General features: G+C 39.4%; 1 protein-coding gene across 1 annotated transcript in view; it reads left to right on the top strand.

Moving 5' to 3' along the window:
* The first annotated feature begins 4,676 nt into the window (after positions 1–4,676).
* CA8 (carbonic anhydrase 8 (inactive)) overlaps positions 4,677–24,596 on the top strand; it is a 47,565-nt gene continuing 27,645 nt past the window's right edge. The window contains exons 1-3 of the mRNA XM_014873072.2: positions 4,677–4,822; positions 5,101–5,292; positions 8,943–9,067. Of these exons, the coding sequence (XP_014728558.1) occupies positions 4,744–4,822; positions 5,101–5,292; positions 8,943–9,067 (396 nt within the window). The 5' untranslated portion in view covers positions 4,677–4,743. The remainder of the gene's footprint in view (positions 4,823–5,100; positions 5,293–8,942; positions 9,068–24,596) is intronic.

Here is a 24,596-nt window from a genome sequence, read left to right as displayed (position 1 = left end):
TGAATTGCAAAGATACAGTGTCTTTCACTGTGAATAGTTTATTTTTGCTACAAATGGCCCCTTTTTTTGGAAATGGTTTCCCTTTACCTTTTCATCTTGGACTCTTTGAAATACCCAACCAAATTTCAGTTCTGTAATGCATTACTACAGATGAAGAAAACAAAAATAGGCAAATATTATTATTCCAGAAATACTGGAATATTATTCCTTATAATTAACTAATTCCTTTTAAAATGTGCAGAGAGATTTTCCATATTGGTACATATAAGCTTGTGCTTCAAAAAAAAAAGAAACTCCGTGCTTACACTTCTAAACTTGGAAAAGAATCATACTTATTTGAGAGCATAATCTGGCAAGAAATAAAGATAGAAACAAAACCACGTGGGAGATGTTTGCTGGTCAACCTCATAGTCAACACAGGAAGAAAAATAGGAAGCCCTATTCACTGGAAAAACTAGATGGTCCAGGTCCCTTCAGCTGCCTATCTTGCTGTATGGACATTGCCTTTTCTTTCAGGACACCTTGGCAAGAACAGAGTGCAGAAGCATAAACAGACTCTAAATTACCTCAAATGGAATGCTCCAATATTCCATCGAACAACTTCCTCCTTATCAAAATATTAAATCTTGCATGCCCTCAACTACTCTATGTTGGCAGCAATGTAATAAAGAAAAAAGTAGATAATACAGGAAATATGATAATCTCAGAGTCTGAATTTCTCATCCCTTGCACCAAGGAAATGACTGTCAGCTCTGTGGCTGCAAAGAATCATGCAGGTAGGAATGTATAGTCTAAAATAACTTGTATGTAACTCTGCTTTTCTTTTTTCCCCATAGATTTCTTAGTAATCTGTACAGTTCTCTGCATTGGAATATCCATTTTCAGAGTGGTGAAAGCAGTAAGTAAAGTTGTGGACACATAACTTCTTAAAAAAAGTTGCCAGTCATTAATGACAATTGTCACATACAAATTTTTCAGTGTTTGGATGGAGAATATTGGTTCAGGCCCAGTTCTCCCAGTATATACTTTTCAAGATGTTTGGGGAAGATATATTATCTTCTGAAAAAATAAAAATGTAGAACAAAAAAGTACATCTAGATATAGAAAACAGAATAATAGTTGCTTGGGATCTCACCAGGATTAAGTATTATACTAACATGTTTCAAAATGCCATTTTCTTGTTTGACAAAAGGAATGTCAGAGACTACACTGCTTCTGAACTACCGTTGTGTGAGTTCAAAAAGGAACTATTAAGCCCTGGATCTGTGTCTGAGCTTTTTATTCCTGGTACTATCAAAGGGTGTGATCATTAATCCCAGTTAAACAAGAAGTCAGCATGTTCCACAGAATCAAAGGGTGACTGGGATTCAGGGGAGAGATGTCCTGCTCCTGCTTCTGTTGAGGTGTTATGTCACTTATGAAGGTTGTGTTGACTGAGCTTCTCCTACTTTTTGTTCAGCAATTTAATATTAGCTTAGGGGCCGTAACTACCTATCCAGATTTTTCAGTTTGTTGAGCCAATGTAGCAAACATCATGGGCAATGCACTTTTACAGAATAAAGAGTGCATTTATATGTATTGCAGTTATATATTTAACACCTTTTTATTGTAAATTCAACTATTGGGAGCTTCTACACCAAACAGTTTTACATTTGCCTACATCATTAAAGAAGATCAAATCCTACTGATCTTGAACAAATCTTAGATCATGCCACTATCTCCATCTGATTCTCAGTCCTTTTACTTGAAGCTGGGTCCATAAACAAATGAGTTGGTTTGTGCAGAGATCAGTAAGGTCAATATCTGCTTTTGGGATTGGAGTTTAATGTGAGGGCTCAGTCCCATGCTCCATTTCCTTGTAGAGAAGTGAATTCCTTTGTTACTTACATACTTCACCATTAAAGAAGTCCCAGGAATCTTCAGTGGAATTTAATCTGATTAGATCATGCAGTGCCTGATAGATACTAAGGAAGAAACAGGATATTTGCACCATAACTACACAGCAGACATATGGGAATAAATAAATGTCAACTATTCAGTAAGGATTTACCTGCTATGTGTAATTTTGCAGAGGGATATGGAAAGAATTGAAAGGTTAAAAGGAAGGGCAACAAATATATGGCAAAGTCATGAAAAGAATTTATTGCAAGACAGGAACTCACAGGTCTGATAAAGTTGCCCCTCATATGCATGAGGGGCAAATTCTAGAACAGACATCCCACAGGAAGGTTACAGCAGGAAAGGACTTTAAATAGAGAGCATGAATGAATGAAATACCATATTTCAAGGGCTAAGGGGATGAACCCAGCCTCCTAAGACTGTTTGGTTCATTTCCAAAATATAATACGCTTTTTGAAGAAGAAAATTAATTTCCAGTCAGATGGACCAGAACTGATGATGATTTAGGGTAATGTTTGTTTTTTTCCCCATATGGTTGAACAATGATTCAAAGGAATCTACATTAAGAGAAGCAGCTGGTGTGTGTTTTAGAAGTGAGTAGATGATAAAATTTTAACAACTTAATAAAGCCAGCTGACTATGAGAGATGGGTATGTGTATACAACATGGTACCTCATGTGACTAAAACGCATGTTGAAAATACCCTAGTTTTCTGTTTGTGCTGATGTCAGATACTCAAGACATGAAAAATGTCTGTTTGGGTTTTTTTTCCTCAATGAACTGCACTGTGTTGTAATTTGGGTAGTATGATACTGCAGAAGGAAATATGTGTTTCTTCTCTGCTCTTGAAAAACCCAGACTGGTAAAGTCTACTTCTTGTGCCCTATTTTCTTTTCACATTGCATGCAGCTCATGAACCAGTAGTCTCTTGCTTCATTAATGAAGTTTCATCTCAGTCCTTCTTTTTTCATCTCACACTCACACTGATGATAATTTCTGCTCCCCTGTCAGTGCTGCACAGGAATCACAGGTACTGCTGCTGAGTTGGGGATAACTGAAGCATGATAAGCCCCACACTGAGATCAAAACTTGTATATCAACAACAAAAGATCAAGATGTTATCATCTTAGGATACCAGAATTCGGGGAGGTCTGGTCACTGTCTTTAAGTGTCTTTAAGTAGGATGGTAAACAACAGGCACTTCTTACCATTATAGCAGTGCTCTTTGACTGCCTCTGTTACCTTTTCTTATTGCTGTCAGGGATTGCAGACTGTCAGTACTATGTTCTCGTTTCCCTTCCTGTCACTGATGCAAGTTTTTTGGGCCACTGCCTAGAAGAGATCTCTGTAACAGAGGTCCCTTCTGTCCTTTTCTCCCCTGACAGAATGAATATTCTCTAGTTTCACACATGGCTGTTTTCAAGGGAGAATGAAGAGTCCTTTTATAACCTTGAACTGAGGCATCTTCATCTTGGGGAGAGAACTTCCTGAAACCCCAAATTTTTATATAATTTTCAGTGGGAATTGATGCCACATTTATTCCTTTAGGATAGAAAGGGCAGAAGTGGGCTCCCTTCCTTATTCAGCAGCTTCCTTATCCTCACTGAGGGTCTCCATTCCTCCACAGAAGGGACTCAGTGCTCAGTGAGAAGAAGTAAACACAGTCATAGAATGGCTGATGTTGGAAGGAACTGTTGGACATCATTTTGTTCAAATCACCTGCTCAAGCATAATACCTTCATGGATGGAAACTCTCCAACCTCCTGGGGTCCTGTGCCAGGCTTAGTCATTCTCACAGTAAAAATGCTTTCCCAGTGGTGATGGGCACAAATTGAAACATGGGAGGTTTCAATTTGTGCCCATCACCACTGGTCTTGTTACTGGGCCCCACTGAAAAGAGCCTGGCAGATCTTCTTTGCATTTTCCCTTCGGGTGTTTGTACACATCTGTGAAATACCATTGAGCTTGCTTTTTTCTAAGTTGAACAGTCCCAGCTCTCAGCCCTTCCTCATAGGAGAGATGGTCCAGCACCTTAACCACGGTCATGACCATTTGTTGGACTCTCTCAGTGTGTTCATGTCTCTCTGTACTGGAGCAGCCCAGATCTGAACCCAGCACCCCGGGTGTGTCCTCGCCAGTGCTGAGCAGGATCACCTCCCTCGACTCGTTGGAATTGCTTTGCCTAAAACAGCCCAAGGTACCTTCACCTTCTTTGCAGCAGGGGCACACTGGTGGCTCATGTCTGACCTGATGCCCAGCAGGACTCACGGTGGGTGGCACCCATCCACCCAATGCCAAACTGCATTCCAGTCAGGTAGCCCCTCACCTGTCCCTGGATTTTTCCTCCCCAGTGGCAGGGCTTTGCCCTTCGCCTTGTTGAATTTGCTCTCCCTGGGTGTCCCCGGCTGCACAGAGCACCTGTGTCCAGCTGGAGTGGCAGCGGGAGCTGTGGAGACACCCACCCACCCGAGGGTGGAAGCGGCTGGGGAAGCGGCCTGCGGAGGACGGCGAGGGAGACGCAGGGAGGCTGAGGGGAGCAGCGTCCCGCCGGGCACGGCCGCTGCCGCCTCACCTCACCTCACCTCACCTCACCTCACCTCTGGCTCGCCGCGTCGCGCCGCTGGGACAGCGACCAGAGACCAGCTCCCGGCTGCCGGTGCTGCCCGCGGCCCCCCCTGCCCTGCCCCAGCTCCCGGTGCTGCCCGCGGCCCCCCGGCCCTGCCCCTGCCCCGGCGCTCGCCGACACCCGCGGGCGGGGGCGGAGGGCGGGGGGAGGTCCGGGCGCGGAGCCGAGCGCCGGCAGCGCCTCGCCCCGCACACGCTCGCACTCGGCACAGCCCGCCCATGGCTGACAGGAGCCTGATCGAGGGCGCCGAGCCCCTGCCGCGCCGGGAGGAGCCTCCGGAGTGGGGCTACGAGGAAGGTGAGGAGCGGGTGGCGACTGCGCCGGGGAGAAACTTTGTCCGCGGCCAGGGGAGGAGGCGGTGTGGGGATTTCAGTGGCGGGGTTCGCTGCCCGGCCGTCCCGAGGCGCCGGGAGCGGGAAGCGCCGTCCCGCAGCGGCGGCAGGTCCGTCCATCCATCCCCGCCGGCGGGAGGGCAGCGGCCGCGGGGCCGCCGGGTCCGGCCGAGCTGCCCCTTCCTTCCCTGGCCCGGCAGGGTCTGCCGGGTCCCCCCGTAACCGCTTTTCCCTGTGCCTCAGGAGTGGAGTGGGGGCTGATTTTCCCTGATGCTAACGGGGAGTACCAGTCGCCCATCAACTTGAACTCAAGAGAAGCTAAGTATGACCCCTCGCTCCTGGAAGTGCGTTTGTCACCGAACTACGTGGTGTGTCGTGACTGCGAAGTGATCAACGACGGGCATTCGATTCAGATTGCCCTGAAGTCAAAATCAGGTATGCTGAAACACGGCCTTGATCTTCCCGGCTAAAGCTTGTGTTGCCTGAAGACTCACTGTACTCATGTCCTGGAGTTTAGGAAAAGCAGCCTTTCCCAGCAGCAAGCAGTTGTGCCCATTCAGCATGGACTATGCCCGGTGAGAGTATTGATGTTGACTTTGGTAGGAAGAGGAGCAAGTGTTGCAATGGGAGTTGCAAATTTTGGTGCCAGACAGGATGGTCAGTGAGATTGCTTCGAAGCATGCCCAGAATTTCCTCTTGTGGTGATGGTATCCGATTCACTGCCATTAACAGCTGTCTGCACTCAGAAGCAGTACAGCCTATTGCTAAGACAGTGTAGTGCCAAACTGTTCTGTACAGCTGGCAAGATTTGTTTATGGTTCAAAGACTATGTAAGCTAAAAGTGTTTTTTCCCATTAATTTGAGTGGGTTCTGAATGCTAAGTACAGAATTGGACAGCTTAAGATAGATACACCAGTTATACATCCTCACAGTATTGATGAGGACCAAGTAGAAGGCAGTCCTCATTTCTTAAAGGATGACATTTTTGGTGTTGCTCATCAAATATGATCTAGAAGCAAATAATAAAAGAAACTATTCAAACATAAGTGAAGTTGCAATGTCTTATCCAGACCTTTCATTTAGGTAAATAATTCTGTGTGAAGGAGGCAAGAAAGTTGGGAGGAAAAAAAGTCCATTTTGCTTTCCAGCACTGCAGTAGTTCTTACCATGTGTTTGGAAGAGCCTCCATGTTATTCCAACCAGTCTTAGCTAGTAACAGCCCTTTGGGGGCATTTAAACAGCTGAACATTGTTAAACCATGAGATATTCCAACTTTTGTTTCCTTCTGAGAACTCAGTAGTACTGGGAACTACAGCTGTGCTAATATAGGGAGTCAGTTCAGTTTTACACAGTTTTTTAAAAAGGAAGAGTTTGTTATTTTAATAATGATACTTTCCTTTATAATTTCCTTTCTATGATAATTTCCATGTATTTTTGCAATAAAGAACATTTTTTCCAGGGAATTTTGCAGGTTTTCAATAAAAGAGAAATGTTGTACTTCCAGTCAGTTTTACTGCCTTCATCAGAAGCAGAGTTCTTTTCCCAAGGGATAAGGATCTCCCTGCAGGATTAGGAATTCTCGAATTCTCCTGTGGAGGAAGTGAGAGTGACCACAAGTGATCTCATCATTTGCATGCTAAAATGCAACTCCTTCCATCCTGCCTTTCCCCAGAGCAGTTTGTAACTTAGTAGTGATAATTAATAAGACGGGACTCACGCACCTAAATGCCTTTGCAAAACTATTAAGAGAATTAGAAAAAAGGAAAGACTTCCTTTATACTTGAATGCAATGTGATGCCAGATGGATGAGTCTTGAATTACAAGAAAATGTGAAATAGAGAAAAAGTTTATGACTGAAGTATGGAATTATGATTTAGGAAATCTTGGTTTAGTTTCAGCTTTCCTTAGATTTAATGTTACATAATTTCCCATTTTCCAGTTGTAAACTGGCAATAATTTGGGAGGGAGAAGACAGCATTTATTAAACCTACCAAGAGGATAAAATAGTTAAAAAGCTGTGTTTGAACCTGGCCTAGTAATCTGGCCATTTTTCAGGGATTTCAGAAACTCCTGCAGTTTCTTTTCCTCACAGGAGATCTCTGATGACAAATCCATTTAGCCAGATTATTTTGTTGAGCATTATTGAGCACTGAATGCTTTTGAAACTCTATCCAATTAATGTGCACAATCAAAGAAAAATTCCTTTATGGAAAAAAGTAAACTGATTAAGATACATATTAAAAATAAATTTGTCATTACTGGTGAATGTTTCTATCCTTTGATTCAAGACATGCAGTCCATATGGAATTCTCAAATCCTTCTCATTATTTAATTGCAAACGTTTTCACAGCTGCTTTCATTTTGATGGTAGAATATGTGTTGTACATTAGGTGGAAGAACCATGACCAACTATGAAGTAGTTTTATCATGGGATCAATGTCCTAACTGAAGCCTTGGAAATAAACTCGAAGTTCCTGGAGATCCAGAACTACATCATATAGAGAACATTTTTTCTAGTTACAGTTTTTCTCAGAGCAATGTTTTAAAACAGAAAAAATGCTCAATTTTCCTAATTGAGATTATTATTATTACATTATTGTCCTAATTGAGCACTAATTGAGTATCATGACTCTTTTTATTTATTTATTATCTAGTTTTCTAAATACTTCAATGGGTTGTTTGTGCGAGTGTTCACCAGATTTGTAGATTTTCCTTTTAGGGGATATAGGTATAGACAGAATATAGATAAAACAAGGTTAAGAAGCAAGTCTGAATCTATAACTACATTTAGTACATTTCATTTTAGAAACTCTTAAGGCTATTAAATTAGCTGTAGAGAATTATTAAAGAAGGATTAATTGGAATATTTGACTTTTTTTTCTTCCAGTGTAATTGCTTATGAAAACCATAATTGATGTGTTTTCTTTCAGTTTTTTACAGTTCCATACCTTTGGTTTTGTGTTTGTACAGTTGTTACATGATTCAATTGCTAACTGATGTTTTAGTATTGCACTGCCTATTGTGCTCCAAACTCAGGCAGTATAGTTTGTGTGTCAAAATAGCTGTGTATTATGGAAGTAATTCCCTAAGGCTATATTTCATGCAATAATCCTTATCAATTATCAGAGATTGTAAAAGATTAATTCCAAATCTATGAAATATAAGCTAGAATTTAATGGCTTCTGAGGAAGACTGTGAATGCCCTTAAATAAAAATCAGCCCTGCCTAGAAGTCAATATCAATGATTTTAGTGGGAAGTTACCTCCAGCTTATGGTGTAATATTTGATCTAAAGCAGATTCAGAAATCCCTGGGCGAAATGTTTTCCTTGATTAATTCCATAGCAGATTGGGCCTCACAGTTGCTTGCTTTTACTACTTCTGGTGGAAGTCTCAATGCGAATGTACTGACTATATAATTTTTTTTTGTGCTGTGTTGTGATTGTGGACAGATGCTTTTAAGAAATTCCAGATGTTTAAAAAACAGAAGTAAGGAAAACCCATGGCTGCCTAGAAGCTGTTTTTAAGCAAATGACGTATGCTGCTTTTTCTCTGGTGTGTAGGTTTGATTATATTTTGGTATGGAGGTATTCAGTATCTCAGAAGCCTGACAGGTGGTATATGACTGAACACCTTTACCTAGAAAATACTTGCAATCAAAAGTTTTCTATCCATTTCTGTGATCCATAGTAAATATAGGTGATGGAGGTTAAGCATTTGGACAACTTGGAGGTTACTTCCCAGTTCAATTCAGAGCCCCTGCCATCTGTTTAGAGCACACAGTTAATGTCTTGATAAGACAAATAAACATTCCCTCTTCTGACTGGTAAAGGTACAATTCTTTTATTTGGTGTTCTGCATCATAAAACTAAGAGTTCAGTATGACAGCAGTTTTACTGTTTTTCATAACTGCCTTAATTACTGTTCTGTACCTGCAAGGTTCTTCAGGAGTAAAGGTGACAAGTCTGTCAACTCTTCTCCTTTCTGGTAGAAGACTGCCACAAACTCATTGTTGTATTTGGAGAATATATTCAGTGTCTAGTCTGCTTCAAAAGACAAGTTCTTTACCACTTATTTTCTTTCCCAGTCTTAATAGGGGGGCCATTACCTCGGGGACACGAGTTTGAACTGCACGATGTTCGATTTCACTGGGGGAGAGAAAACCAGCGTGGTTCTGAACACACTGTTAATTTTAAGGCCTTTCCCATGGAGGTAAGAGTGCACTGCATTGTAGAACACCAGTGAAATGCAAAAGATTTTATTTCATAGCCTGAATTCTTCGTAGCCCAAAAGCGACTTCGTTTTAGCTCTGCATGCTTTATTTTTTATTTTTCTGCATGCTTTATATTTCAAAAACAAAGCTGTCTTCCTGAGATGTGCTTTAGTGCAGGTAAATTAGGATATGCATCTGGAATAGAATGCCTCCAGCAGTCCTCACACCATATGATTAATTGGTCATAAAGTTAACTTGCAGAATTATTAACTTCTTTATTATTAGTGTTCTAACAAGATCTGCCATTTCAACACTTCCTATGTCACCTTGACTAATAGCTATAGATGGGGAGAACTAGCCACTGGAAATATTTCCATGGTGAGCTATAACAATTTAGGTCAACTTGGAGTAAATATAGAACAATTTGTTCATGAAACAGCTTTACATACTTGAAAATTGAGGATTATGTGATAGTCCTCTGTATGTTCTGCAAGATCTGAAAGAAGTACACGATTTTGAAATAAAAGCAAAGTGATAATGCAGCCTTAAAATACTCAGTTCCTCATGGAGTTCGTGCCATAGGCAACACAAAATGCTTGGTCCTATTTCTCCTGCCCTCCAGCAGTGGTTTGTTGTACTGCTTCACTTCCCACTGTCCTATTGCTTGCAGCTGTCAAGGAATGGCTTGGAGTATTCCATAGCCCCTGGGCTGCAACACTACTTTAGAAGATACCAACCCTGATGGTTGGTGACTTCAGCTTTGTATCTTTTATTTCATTTGCTGTGCACTATTTATTTTAAAGAAACTCAAGATTTTTCAGAATTGTTTAAGGTTTTTTTGCCTTGTTTATCTATCATAATCCCTCATGAGTCTGAAACTGTTTCTTTTTTTCACTGTGCTCAGTGCTAGGAAATTTTTTATTGTAGTGTTCATGAGTGCCTGACTGCTGGAATAGAATTGTCTTATGGAAAATAATATAAAAATATTAAAGACTATTAAAGCAACTACTGCAAAAATAAGTGTAAAAATCTTGTGGACTTACATCATCCATCTAATTCTTAGGGTTGTTCAAATACTTTCTTTAAGAATTGTGGGTCATTTTGGTCTCTGCTGTTTGCTCTTTTGCACTGGTCTGTCACAAACCCCCATATATAAACTTAGTCATATAGAGTTTTCAGATTGAATTGAGTCAGATTATAGAATCATTTAGGTTGGGGAAGACCTTTATGATCAACAAGTCCAATCATAAACCTGCCATAATACTGCCAAAGTCCTCTCCTAAACCATGTCCCTAAGTGCCACATCCATGTGTGGATCCCCTCTGCAGGTTGATTCCAGACAGGTCCTGAAAATGCAGAATTGCTTAATGGATAAGACTAATCCACCAAAGGGAAAACAAAGGAATGACTTCTGCATCCTGGTTATCTGGCATAATATATACAATATGATTTATATGGACAGTAAGACCTTCAGGATACTGCAGTGTTCCCTTGAGACAGGAAGTAGCCAATTCATTATAAAATTGCTTGCTTTCTTCAAGGCAGATCCAGTATGTGGTGATCGAGAAATATTCATGTCAACTATGCTGAGAACTGTACTTGGCAATCTATTAGGGTTTTCTGTCTCTTTATTAAAGATCACTTACAAATAATCTTGGTGGCATGTGAGAACAGTCTATTCATAATCCGGAGAAAACCTAGAATTATCTGCTCCAGATCAGTCTAGAGAAAAATTTGCTTGACCCAGAGATACAAACCAACAAACTTAATAAGTCATGAAGGGATTTCATTCTTCACCTACTTTAAAAGCAGTACAACAGCTGCACAAACAGAATTCTGGCACAGTTGAAGAACATCACCTGGAGGTGAGCAAGCCAATGTTTTAATTTTCCTGCATCTAAGCAGCTTTCAACTAACTCTAGCTTCCAAGAAATAATTATTGATGCAAAAATCCTCCCTGTGACTCATAATGCACTTTAAGTACAATATGAATGTTTCATTTTGTTAACAGATAAATTCTTGTGGCAGAAAATGGCCAATTCATCATCTTCTGCCCCAAGTTGCAAGAAAGTGCAGAGCAATTTTTTTGACAGATGAACTGCATTTCCTTCTTCTATATGGACAAAGAGCTGTTCTATTAATTCCCTCTCAAATTGTCCAAATCAAATATTATACTTGAGCAATAATAAAACGGGTGCTTGTGGCCACTGTAAATGTTTATGTAGCACAGCTGAGACTCCAGAATGGAAGATTTGCTGTTTCCATTCCAGATATAGCCTTGTCTTCTTTTTTTTTTTTTTGTTTAATTAACAATAGCTTTGATCAATGGACCAGGAAATCTTATTTTCTTAGCATTTCACTTTGGCATTGGTTTATGCGTTGTTGGAAATCATCATCTGAATGCATATTTGCCTTGATTTCTACTGGGTTTCACAGATTGACAGAATATCCTGACTTGGATGGGGCCCTCATGGACCATCCAGTCCAGCTCTTAAGTAAATGGCCCATGTGGGGATTGATCCCACAGTCTTGGTGTTATAAGTAGCATGCTCTAATTAGCTGAACTAAGTTTGTGGTTACTGAACACAAACATCAATTGATGCCTATTTTGGCTACATCCAAGCAATCTAGTGTAGTTTATGCTTTCATACAAAATAAACTGGCAGTTGTTTGTGCATCAAAGCATGCCTAGAAATATGTTGAGCACCAAGTGTGTAAGTTTGGGTCTTTTTCAAGTGTAACAAATCTAGTAGGTCATCTTCCTAAGGAACTAGAAATTATTTCCATGGCAAATGATAGGGATTCTCTTCCCATTGTGAGAGGAAAACAAAGACATAAGCAGTGTTATGAAAATGGAAGTGCTTGGTTTAAGTGGATACATTAACAACACAACACGTTGGCCTATATTACACACCCTACTACTCAATTTTAAAACCTGAGAAGTTCTGCAAAAATCAGCTTTTAGATTGACAAGATTTGAGATGACTATCTGAGACTAATTATTGACTGGAGCAGCAGTTCTGGCTTTTTTTAGGGCTGGAGACTATATAACTTTATTTTATTACACTGGACAAAATAGTTGTGAAACAGCTTCAGATTATCGTGTAATGACCTTTGTAAAAGATTTTGAAAAAGAGTGTAATTTTTCAAAGTTTGGAATACTAATCTTCAGTTACTTTCTTAGTCTCTTCATCTTTGGTACCATAATTTCTATAAAAGAAGTTAGGCAATATCCTGTATTAGTTAGGTAATATCCCATGTTTCTTACTGCAAAAATCCATTATTTCTTACTACACAGCCAGGGCCTTTGCATGTGGTTAGGATATGTAGTTTCATGGTGAAGTTGGTTAGATTACAAAGCTTGTGTAACCTCTGGAACAGCTTCTTGAGCTAATACATATTGTCCTAAAATGTTGTTCATGTGTCTTGAAGGCTGAGTTCTTTGTTTTTTTTATTCACATATGAGGTTCAGCAAAGAAGTGTTTTCCACCTTCCTTGACTGAAGAAGCTAGAATGTAGACAGTGATATGCTAGTGCTTTCATTTTCACTGAAAAATCTGTGTTTGCAATAAGTAAGGAAAGCAGGACAAAACAAAAATGTTTGTCAAAAGTATATGTGGTAACACCTCTTAAACCAAGGAAGAGCAGAGGGCTGTAAGTACCAATACTTCTCTCTTTTTTTCATGAAACCAGATCATGAAGATTGCTCTTGTCCTTTAGCCAGGAAATGGATGGAAATGTTTGTGCAACATTGTCTATAAATCCTTCTCACCAACTACTTCTACTGCATGTAAAAGAGTGATACTTTGCCTTTTGGCCAAAGATATGTTGACCATGATGTGCAAAATATTTAATAATGGCTGAACTGAGAGACTGTTTCTTGCCAGCAAATGGAACAGGGTACCAAATATCTGTGCCTTACAGTACAGATTTCCACAAAGCAGTGAAATCCACGTTTACACATGTGATTTACCTGAAGCTGATTTTGGTGTAGGAAAGAGAGGAACTATTTGGCATCTTTATTCTACTCCTTGATGCCAAGAGTATGGGTTGGTGAAGGAGGAAAGCAAGTGAAGAACTAATGAAACAGACTGTTTCCCTTACCTCTGATGTATAACAGGGAAGAGGACAGGAATTGGAAATTGCTGCTATTTTTTTTTGTTAACAAAGTAAAATGAGAGAAGTAAAAAGAAGTCCCCATTGTATCTGGTCTCTGTATAAACGTGGCATATTATAGTACCAGGCTGAATGAACTTACAGTCAAAAAAGAAATGAAATCAAGCAGGAGAAAGTAAATCACATGATAACATCAATACAGGTTTATGGAAAAAAATTGTTTTTACTACTTCTGAAATGAAAGGAAATAGGGAAAAACATAAGGGGCCTTAAAGTTGTCTCTTCCTTTTAGTCAAATGGTGGTGTGACCAAAGGCATGAACTGACCATAAAGGCATAGTTGTTTCTAGGCTGCTGCTCTGAAATAAAACTATCAGGGAAAACAAAAAGGTTCCTTTCACCACTTGAAATATAACCAGGAGGATAATTCTCTGTAATCCATCCTCTTTAAAATGTAGGATTACATTAGCTGCAAATCATGTGAAAGCTCTCAGTAGAAGTGGGTTGGCAGAAAATAATTTAAAAAAATGTTTCCAAGATGTGCAGGAAGATTAAAAACTATTATTGTCTGTCCTACATTTTTTGAGTAGAACAGAAGAAAATACAGCTGCTGGAAGGACCAAAATCAGTTCTGGACAGGAATAAAAAAACTGTTCCTTTCTGTTGCATAACAAGGAACAGACTAATTAATTCTATAGATTCTTTCAGAGTAACTGAAATACCTGCTGCAATGAAGGTAACATAGTGCAAAATACATGTCCTACCCTCGATTTGATTTAAACCATGATGTTTTCCTTTGTTAACAAGAAATAGTGCCAAAAGTACTCATCTAACAGAGTTAAAGCTTTAGGGCTTTAGGTTAGGCTGTTAACATTACACTTACCTACAAAAGCCTTTACAGTGTTTACCGTGGGGTTTTCTCTGTGCTCCACAGGTATCTCTGAAATCAGGTATCTGCACACAGTGCATCCCCTTTTTGACGTTTCGGAGAGAAGGTATCATGCTTTCAAACATAGAAATTTACTTTTTGCCAACTTTTAATACTCTTTTCCAAGGCTATTTAACCTTGCAGTCTCTTTTCATAATTTTCCTATTACCTTATCTGGACTAAAAAATAAAGCAGGGTATTTGTAATTGTAGTAGAAGGCCTGGGAACCAGCATGCTTGCTGGTGTGTCTCTGCCTCCTCATTCAGAGACTTCCAAGCTGCAGAAGGACTGGGTAGGTGTGAATGGCAAGCAGAATTCAAGCCATGAAGACAGTAGTTTCTTTATCAGGACTATGATCCAAGTAATTAACTCTAAAAGGTAAACCAAGGAGTAAATCTAGTTGCCTTAGTTGGTAGCATTGATTGCCTGCTTGTGAAAAAAATAATGAATTCCTCTCATACTGGCAGCACAGGACTTTAGAATGAAGGATATCTATGAATTTAACAGGAGGCAAAGAAAAGAGATTCCAGAAAAGTTTATGTAGCTTCGTGCTGAGGTCTGGAACTCTGCTCAGACACTGTCCAAGTTTTCTGGTGGAATTTTAACTTGTTACTAATCGTCTTGGACAATCTTCTAAATTTTGGAATCACTGCAGGTGAACACTCTTAGCTGTGATTAAACACAGTGTGCCTTATAAGGAAATGATGACATTCGTGTAATAGCTATATCCTTGTCAGGTTATGGATAAGACTAGTAATAGTTTAAAGTAGATATTTTCATTGGACAGCATCTAATTTTTGAGGACAGAATTTCGGAAAAATACAGGGAAATCATGCCAATATTTAAACAGATGTTTTCAGTTTTGTTTTCTAAATCTCAGTGATTTCTACAGAAGCAATTTTTATATGGACTGTAGGTAAATAGAGTTATGTGGGATCCTAGTCCCAAATGTGCAGGTGTTCAAGTATTTTTCTGCATTTTTCCATGTATCATACACTCTGCAGTCTCCTAATTTATGTGCCTTCCGTTTGGATATTTTTTGCCTTGGGACAAAGCTGTGAGGTCTTTGTCTCCTCCCAGTATACAGGGAAGCATGAAACCAGCAACAAGATAAAGAAAAAATTACCATCATTGTAAAAGCACACATGATCAGCTTGTGACTCCTGAGATTGCTTTTAGTTCTTTCAGTGTTATGTTTTTATTGTTGTTGAGGGTTAATTTGACCTAAGTAAGCACATGCAGTCTCTGGAGCATACTTTGTTTTTGGGTGATTTGTCAATATGAGCTTCAATTGGCCCTTGTTTTTCTCACTCACGTACAGTTTTAATTTTTCAGGAACGCACCTATGTGCTTTCTGTTGTGAATTCCTGAAAGCACATGCAAAAATGAGTTGATGTATTTGCACAAACATGCTTTTAACTTGTCTAACACCTGAAAAAAGTGTGAGTTAAGCTCTGTGGAAAAAGATACAGATCCTCTGCTCTTTAGAGGTAGCAACTGAGATTTCCCTTCTGTGCAAAATGTACACTATGTTTATTAGATTGTGGAAGATGTATGAGCTGCCTGACACCAGGTTAGAGGAGTGGTGTTAGCAGTGTGTACTGATGCCTCTTTATCTTTTTGTCTGCTTTTTAAGAGTCATTTGAGTTTTGTGTAGAGAAGCTTTATGGCCCATATGCACCTAAACCACTTTTGAGGTGGCAGTTGCAATCATCTGTGATTAGTGACTTCTACCAGGATGGAGAATTTCAGTATTCATTGGAGAAATAAATAGTTCAAACTAAAAATGACTGAGCAGAATAGGACAAACTAACAGGAAAAAAAATTGCAAGAGGAGAACAGTTGGGTGAAGGAAAAGAGAATGAGAAGAAAATTAAAAGATGCAACTGAAGAGAGGAGCCCTTCTCTGGGCTCCCCATTTCACCTAATCTCAGTCTATTGTTTTAGTTCTGCCAGAAGGGGCAGGCAGTCTTTGTGTTTTGCCTGTAATAGAGGTTTTGCATCAAATTTTCTTGCAGCCCTGCTGGGCTAAGGTATGATGTTCAGTTGCAGCCTGTTTGGTGGCACTGCATCCTTGTGGAGGCAGCATGTAACCTTGGACAGAACTCTTAGCATACATACTCTGTCTGTGGTAGCAACATTATAGCCTCTGGCACTTTTTAAAAATATGGGATTCTTTTCCATTCCTTGAGCAAATTTATAGCTTTGCCTACTCCTTACTCTACTTTCTTACACAATTATCATGTTGACGGCGCTTGTATTTGTGGCTATAGAGATCATTACTACACAATCCTTATGGAAAACTCTGTTCCCCAGCTCTAACAGAATGGCTGCTTGTGTAGCTGGTGTGGGAGAAGACCTTCTGTAGTCTTAGCAGATGGGACTTCTGAAGAGGATTTAAAACCTAGTTTGCAACTCAACAAGATTGCTGCTCAAGTCTTTGCCATTTTTCTTGGCTGTGTGCCCTTGCTGTGATTTGCTTCAGTTGTACATAATTTTCTAATTTCTGCCATGTTCCTTGCTGGCACTCTGCACGTATTTTGCTTCAGTTCCTGCTGCCTTGGTTTTTCTATTTGGTTTTCCTTGGCACTTTGCCCTAGCCACTAGGCCTAACTGTTTTGCTTATAACTTGTTGAAGAAGGAGAAAGGAGATTACTTATTTTGTTGTTTTCCGTGCTGCATGCTTGAGTCAGGACCAGTTCCAAGACTGGCCCCAATGTGTAAGTAAATACTCTAAAAAACAGAAGTAATAACTTTCTGATGCTAGCCCCAAATTTGTTATTTGTGCTAATGGTGCACTCATGGCCCTCAGGAGGTAAGGCATGAAACTTGTAGATCATCTAAGATCTGAAAACCTTAGGAGGCTTACACAAATATTTGCTGTTATGCCGGAGTGCATCACAAGCACAAATAATATAATCCTTGAAACATCAGTACAAAGGAGATGAGTTCTGCTATTGCCAAGGAGCTGGTAGAAAACAAGTTCAAAGGGATTAAATTGTTTGGCCATGGTCACACATGATGCTTTTTGTAGAAGTGGTGGAGAACTGACTCATGGTTCCTTGATGTTTGAATTCTAGTAAGAGTTTCAGACACTGTAGTGTTGGAATACCTAACTAAAGTTGAAAATCCCATTTCAGTAATTTAACCACAGGGCTAACTGATGTCCTAGTCCATGGGCCACACTGTTGTCAATGAGATACTGGTCATTCCTGACTTTTCACTTTCCCAGCATTAAGCCACATAATGAACTGAAGTGGGAAACAGCTAAAGTTTAGCAAAATTTGTGAAATTCATGGAACTGTGGAAGAGGAGAAAAGTATAGCACATTATTACACAATCTGCAAACTTGAAATTCAAGAGAAAACTGTTGGAGAAGGATAACAAAGTTTATTATTTCAAAAGAACTGTAGCCAACATTACAGGAAAACAAAAACCTGACTGAGTTTCCTAGAGGAGTGTATTGTGGAAGAACAACTGCTTGCTGGATAAGAGTAAAGATTATGACTTAAGAAGATAATATGCAGCTGCAGATTCTCATATCTTAAGACAGACCATTACCTTTGAAACACAGAGAACTGTTGGATACAAATAAACTATTAAAAAACTTGGCAAATTAACAGGGAAGGAGTGTTTTCTATTCAGCCTTCATGAGACAATCTACTATTGAAAATTAAATTGGTGATTTAAAACTTTCCACATACGAACAGTCTGGTTTTAAATCCAAGACAACAGATTGCAGGCAACAATTTGGAACGGGATGCTTTTATTAAATGCTTAGTCATATAAATAACACTTCCAGAATTAAATACTTAACCTATAGCTCTTTGTGTTTTCTGTCTTCTTGATGAAATTGCTAGTCTGTAATATCATTAACTGTCCATGAAGTTCCAGTCATTTTTCCAAGCTTCTCCCTTTTGTGAAGCTGTAAAAGCACATGCACATGCGCCCTCTCAGGCTGCCAAGAACCCAGAGTGAAGGTAGGCTGGAGAATCTTGCAGAAAAATCATGCTTTTTCCTTCCTGGATTTCGTATTTCAAAGGAAGGAAAAAGAAAAGCTTGAAAGTATATTTGTTTCTGTTAGCATAGGTAAAGGCAGACCCAGGGCACTTCAGCTTACATATTTGCTGGGGCTAAACACTGTAGGGAACAATAAGCTGCTCTGTGGTGCTCTTGCTTTGCACACTGAGCAGAAACTTGGCACAGTGAAGAGCCTGACCTATGAATCTGACAGTAATGAGTGTGTAGCTGTTTAGTTTCTTACCATTAGGTTGATATTGAAAGTTGGCAGCATAAAGATAGGGACATTTTGCCTTTTTCGATCCTTTTCTTAGCCTGTATACTTACATTACATTGATTAATTCCTGTTTTCTTTTAATCTCCTGTGTGTGCCAGTTTACATAAGCTGTGCTTGTGATTTCAAACGTGAAGAAAAAATAAATACACAGATAGGACTAATTACGTGTCCTCAGTTCCCCTACACCATATGATGGTTTAGCCAGTGATTTTCCTAAGAAGCAGGCAAGCTAATGTTACATGTCAGCATGTTCTGCAGGCAAACAAGGAGATAGGTAAAAACATCTATGTTGCAGTTGCATTACCCTGAAGATTGCTTTTTTAAAATTTTATTTTTTTTCACTTTTTTTAGGCCTTTTGGCTTCTTTTCCCAGAACAGAAAGAAGAGTGCTGGTTGGACTTTTATGATTCCCATTACTTTTGTTTTTAGTTTACTGTTTGTAGCTGTCGTGTTTTGAGTTTTTCCATGTACATCAGTACTTCCTGCTGTTAATTTCATTTTTTAAATGGACCAATAGTTCTTTGTGTAAAATGAAATGAGGATGCTGCATGTGATTAGACTTTTCAAAGGGAGCAGAGATTCCTGTTTAATATTAGATGTTGCAATGTTTTTATTATTCTGTTATGTAGGTACTTCTTTAGTGAGTTTGCCAAAAGAAACTGCAATAGTGTTTCCTGAGATGCTGCAAATAATTCAATAGTCCCACGATTCACTACCTTTTGAGTGGCACATCTGAAGGTATGCCACACAATTGCTTAGATTACTATTTTCACTAGGTTGGCTTGTTTGGAAAGAGAATAGATTTTGAAAGATGTCTTTGCAGTCCTTCCGTGTATGATTCAACAAAAATAACTTTTTTTTACAGCTTTTCTTCTTTCTTTCAAAGATGTTCAAGGAGAGGAGAGCACCAGTCAGCAAGGGTTCTAGACTGCCCTGGTGTCCAAGTCAAGCATATATTCAGCATGTTTTAGCTGTGAATTCAGCTTTTGACCTGAAACATGTAGTATCTGACACTGTGATTGTGAAGTTGTTTGAACAGGATACCTTGTGCTCTGCTCCATCTTGATTTACATGCACCTCATTTCTCTGATCACAGATTACAGACTTCTTTGTTCAGGGAATGTCATCTTGTTCTGAGCATACTCAGAGCCTGACGATTAATGCCCAGACTAGATCTGCTCGATCTTTAACACTTTCAGTAAATTATAGCAAGCAGAAGTTCAGCAGAAACTGTGCTTTCCCTTCTGCATTATGTTAATCAGGAGATTTTTTTATCCTAACACTGTTGTCATCTGTGTCCATTGGCAATGCTTTCAGTTGTGTCTCTTAGTGGTGAACTTAGTGCTGCTTTCAAAGATAGGCAAAGAGTTCCCTTTATGTAATTTTTTCATTACAATGACCTATGTATGGAATTTTAAAGAGGATTTAAATTATACTGAAATTCGGTTGTATTTTGGCCCCTATCCGCTATCCACTACAGAAGCCTTGAAAAATTCAAGTCTGGAAACATAAACCAAGTGCACTAATTTATAACCTAACAGCATTCTCATCCTCTTCTTCATTTTGCCCAGAGTTAATGATCTAGTAATTTGCTTCTATTAGCATTTGCATTTTCAAAGGAAGCATGTGTATGTTGATTGAACTATAATGTTTAACCATGAAGACTTTTTTACTTTATGAGTATTTGTTTCTTTGTTTTGTAGCATGAAGTATGTACATGTACTCTTGCTTCTCCTAAGACATTTTCAAATAGTCTCTGTATCAATTCCATTAACTTTATTTTCCTAAACCTCTCCTTCAGGCTGTTAATAACTAACTTTCTGGTTTTTTAATCACTTTTCTGGAAGCTGTGTGCCCTGGTCATATCCTTGGTTGGGTCCCCTTGTGAGGATTTGGAACTTAATTACTGTATGTTATGGTCACTGCCAACAGCTTAGTCAATTGCTTCCTGAAACAATTCAGTGCCAAGTCAAGTATCAACTCATAAATTCTTGTGCACATGTAAAATAGCCACAGTTTTTCCACATTTTGTCCTCTTGAGATACTGCTTACGCAATATTTGTGCTGTTGAAATTACACATCATTATTGTACAACTAGACTGTGTTGCCTTCCATTATTACTAGCTGAAATCCTCAGCTTCATTTCATCCCTCTCAATCCAGGAAAAAGCCTTCCTGATGGCCCTAGTTAGGTAGCCAGAGTTTGCTATTTTTACTGTTCTCTACTCCACTTTTATGGCATGTTGTGAATGAAACTGGAATTTACTGATCCCTGGCAAACTCGGGTGAGTCCAGGAGAACATTTATTGTCTTTATGAGAGGAATTCTAAAGCTGCTTTAATTTACCTTAAAGATACAGATTTATCCCAGAGATGGTGTTTATGGAATCAAAAAATTCCATACACTCTTTCTCAGCAGTGACAGAAATATCACAAAACCCAGTCTGCTCAAGATTTCCAGACTGACATGTTTTAGGTGCCCCTCTGATGAAGACATTGTGATGCAGCATTCCCCTATTAGTATTTTGATGTACAGCCTCTATACATTGAAATAAGAGTTGGGAAGATATGAGAGCAATAACAATTCTCTCATCCTTGAGAGATTTGTTGAGAGGTGCCTTCTATCCTGTAATATTATTAGACTAAGCAGGCTTTTCTGGAGCTTGTAACAGCTGGTTGCACAGCTAACAAGGAATAGCTGTGTATCCTAGTTCTGAGCAAGGAACAAAGGTTACTAGAAGATTAATTTACACATGATGCAGCATGCACTGAAGAAAGAAGCTTTTGTAATAATTAGCTTCTCAATCAAGAGTAGAGAGAGTGGAAAAAATGCCGTGGTTAATTGTGCCAGCTGCAGAGTTTTAAGCAGGTCCACTGATGATTGCGGTCAGATATTCCAATTGATCTGAAGAGGAGTTGTTTAAAGATTAAGGTCTTCTGCTGTGCATAGTGCACAAACAGGAGCCTGTTAAACAGAAGAATCCCCCATGTCACAAACTCTTGCAATATGGATTATGGTTGCCAATAAAGTTGAGGCAGAACCTACACCCAGGCTGGTGAGGTGTTTCTTGTTGCCTCTTGCTGCCTGAGCTGCCAATGGTTTTATCAGGCCCCTGTAGAGCCTGGTTCTGGTGCCAGGGGCGTCAGGAGGATTTTTACTGTTGGCACATTTCCCTTTGACTCCTGTGGAGCATGAGCTTGGTGCTCTGTTCCAAACTGCCTGACATAGCCAGTGAAAACACAGCAAATTAGGGTTTCAGTCATGTAGCAGTAAGTATTCACAAAGAAAGGATTTTTACAGCATATGAACTGCTTTTTATGGTTAGCAGGACATTCCAGACTGTGCAGGTTGATAGGAAATTTGCAACATTAGAATCATCCAGGAGTGCAGAAATGTTGGAGCAGAGTCCTTCTTCTCCCCTTACCATTAATCAGATAGATCATAACAGATGATGAGCCGTGATTTATTTCAGGATGTATTTTCCTGTAAGGAATTAGCTTGTGTCATGTTTGGTCTGACATTTGGGTAACACGTGCACACCAGCAGGTCACAGTAAGGGACAGAGCTAGTAGCAACTTTCCTGTCATTTTAAGAATTAGGAAAGCTTAGTTGAAAGTAAGCTTAGGTGAAACATGGTCATGCCAACAAGTGGATGTCTGAGGAGGTTTGAGAAAGAGGCATCACTCAGGAGTCAGTCATGGGATACTGATTTGGTGGTCATAGGCAGTTCATGACTGGGCTCTTGAACAGAGAATCCTGAAGAATGCAAAAGAACGAAGAGGCAATGGACACAGGTTGCAATAGGAGAGATTCTGGTTTGGTACAAGAAGAAATAAATTATGGAGGAGGTCAAGCACCGAACAGGTTACCTAGAGAGGTTGTAAGACCTCCATCATTGGAGATACGCAAAACTTAGTTGGACAAGGACCTCAACAACCTGATCTGACTTTGAATTAATAGCTAACTTTGAAGTTGGTGCTGCTGTGAAAGAGTTGAACTTCAGAGGTGACTTCCAACATAAATTATCCTGTCATTATATATTTTATGTGTGAGCTGGGAATAAAGTAAGGTCATCAACAGAGCTTAACAGAGCTTTTTGCTCTCAGTGAGCTTTAGACCCTGCAGATTTCCACAGAGCAGTCTGGACCACTGACTGCTCTGTACCTTTTTGTAACTGTGTTTTTTATTGAGATACACCGGCTTCCAGAACTGATGAATGTGATAGGTCACATACAGTGACTCTGATTCCTGCCACAAAATGTCATCCCAGGACTCCAATTTTGTCTGAAAATCTACCATCAGGGCTTTTCATATTGACATAGAAGGCATTTCTGTGTTAGAGAAAGGAATGGATTTAAGGGGTAGGGTTTTCATTCAATAAATGTTTATTGATTTTAAAGCTAGAGTCTCAGATCCTTACTCAGTTAAGAGAAAGTCTTGTTTTGAAACAGGCCCCCTGTTAATGTCTGTCAGCTTTTCCTAAATAAGTGTTGGGTTCAGTAGCCTTTTGGTTGAGTGGGGGCTGGATGAAAATTGAGAAGTTTCTCAGAATTTGTTCCATACAGAATAATCTTTTCAGGAGGTCTGCTCTGCTACCTGGAATGATTTCTTAATCTTCACTGTGTAGGAGAGTATTTCCAGCTGTTCACAGAGCAAGTCAACTTTATCAGCTCTTTATTACTGTTTGCCTTCATGAGTTTTCAGTTTATCTGATTTTAAAGAAGTCACTGCTGCAATTCTTTGATTTACAGCTGTAGTGTTAAAAGGCCGAAAATTATGATTTTTTTCAAGAGAAAAGTGGATTTTTTGAGTGCCAGGGATTTTCTGATAACTTTCTGATTATTTTGTAAAAATATACTGTCTGGCACGTCAAGCCAGCCACCGATAATCAGTAACAGCATAGCTGACTCATTTTGGCTGTGTAGAACCATCATAACTACCAAGTATCAAAACATTACCTGACAAGGTGAGCAGAGCCTTTCCTCCCACACATGACATGTGCGGCTGCTTTGTACTCTGAATGAAAACCACACAATGGGAAGCTGCCAATGCACTGCAGCTGATTTTTAAAAAGCCCTGCATGCTTTTGTTCATATCAGGAGCTGACTCCCCCCTTGTGAGTGAGCACTTTTCAAACAGCTGTCTCAAATAAATGTGAAAATGAAGGTTACTAAACTACGAAACATTAATAGCTTCTGTGATTATTCCTAGTTGTCAGATACAGAGGCATGGATAAGACATTGTCCATGTGCATGGGCATTTTATCATATTGACAGTTCGAAGATTTGTGAAAGCACTGAGGTCTTTCCTCTATGCACATCTGATTCCCATAAATATTAACAAGAATTATAGGCCATGTTTTTTGTGGTCTGTACTCTCAAGAGGTCAGATTTTGTAATGTTTGTAGACTTGTTGCCATCTTTTGTTGAAAACTGTTGTCTGATGTTTATATCTGATGTTACATTACAAATAAAAAAGAACACACAAAAATCAGAACAGCTCCAGAGAGCTACAAGTATGCAGGATAAAACATGATTTAAAAAACCCACACAATTTACTACAAACACTTACTTCCTTTCTACCTCACTTTCTGAATGACTTTTTCATGTACTTACCCGGCCCTGCTTTGAGCTATATTTTTCTGGCTTTGTAGAGGAAATAATTTGACTTCCATTTTTTAAGTGCATGACCAAATGTGTTCAGATATTTGAGTATGCATGCACAGTCTTATAAAGTTAAAACAAATGATATGTTGGCCTGCTATTAGGAAGTATCATGGTATTAATTTTTTTTCATTAGGTTGCCTTTCTAATTTCAGTTTGTAAATCTGAAATGATTGAACAGTAGCTCTGTTAGCAGTGATAATTAGCAAGCTAATGATAGAACATTTTCTGTGAATAGCTAATTTTGAATATCACCTTGAGTCAGGACACGGGAACATAACAAATACACTGCAGTGCATCCAGAGTGCTGTTGTTATCAGTACCAATAAAGGATGCTATGTAGAAAGAGCATATGAGCCTGACCACTTTTTGTACTCCCCAGTCATCTATTGTCATAGGACTAGGAGTGCTCTCTACCTGCTTTCTTTAGTGTTTATGACAGCAAGTTTACAACCTGCTGTGTAAAAAAGTATATCACTAATCCATTGTAACTGTGGCCATCTTTTACAGTAGCATCTTAAACACA

This window comes from Sturnus vulgaris, chromosome 1 (genome assembly GCF_052056855.1).
Source record: "Sturnus vulgaris isolate bStuVul1 chromosome 1, bStuVul1.hap1, whole genome shotgun sequence".
Classification (NCBI taxonomy): domain Eukaryota; kingdom Metazoa; phylum Chordata; class Aves; order Passeriformes; family Sturnidae; genus Sturnus; species Sturnus vulgaris.
This window is presented reverse-complemented; position numbering and strand designations above follow the sequence as displayed.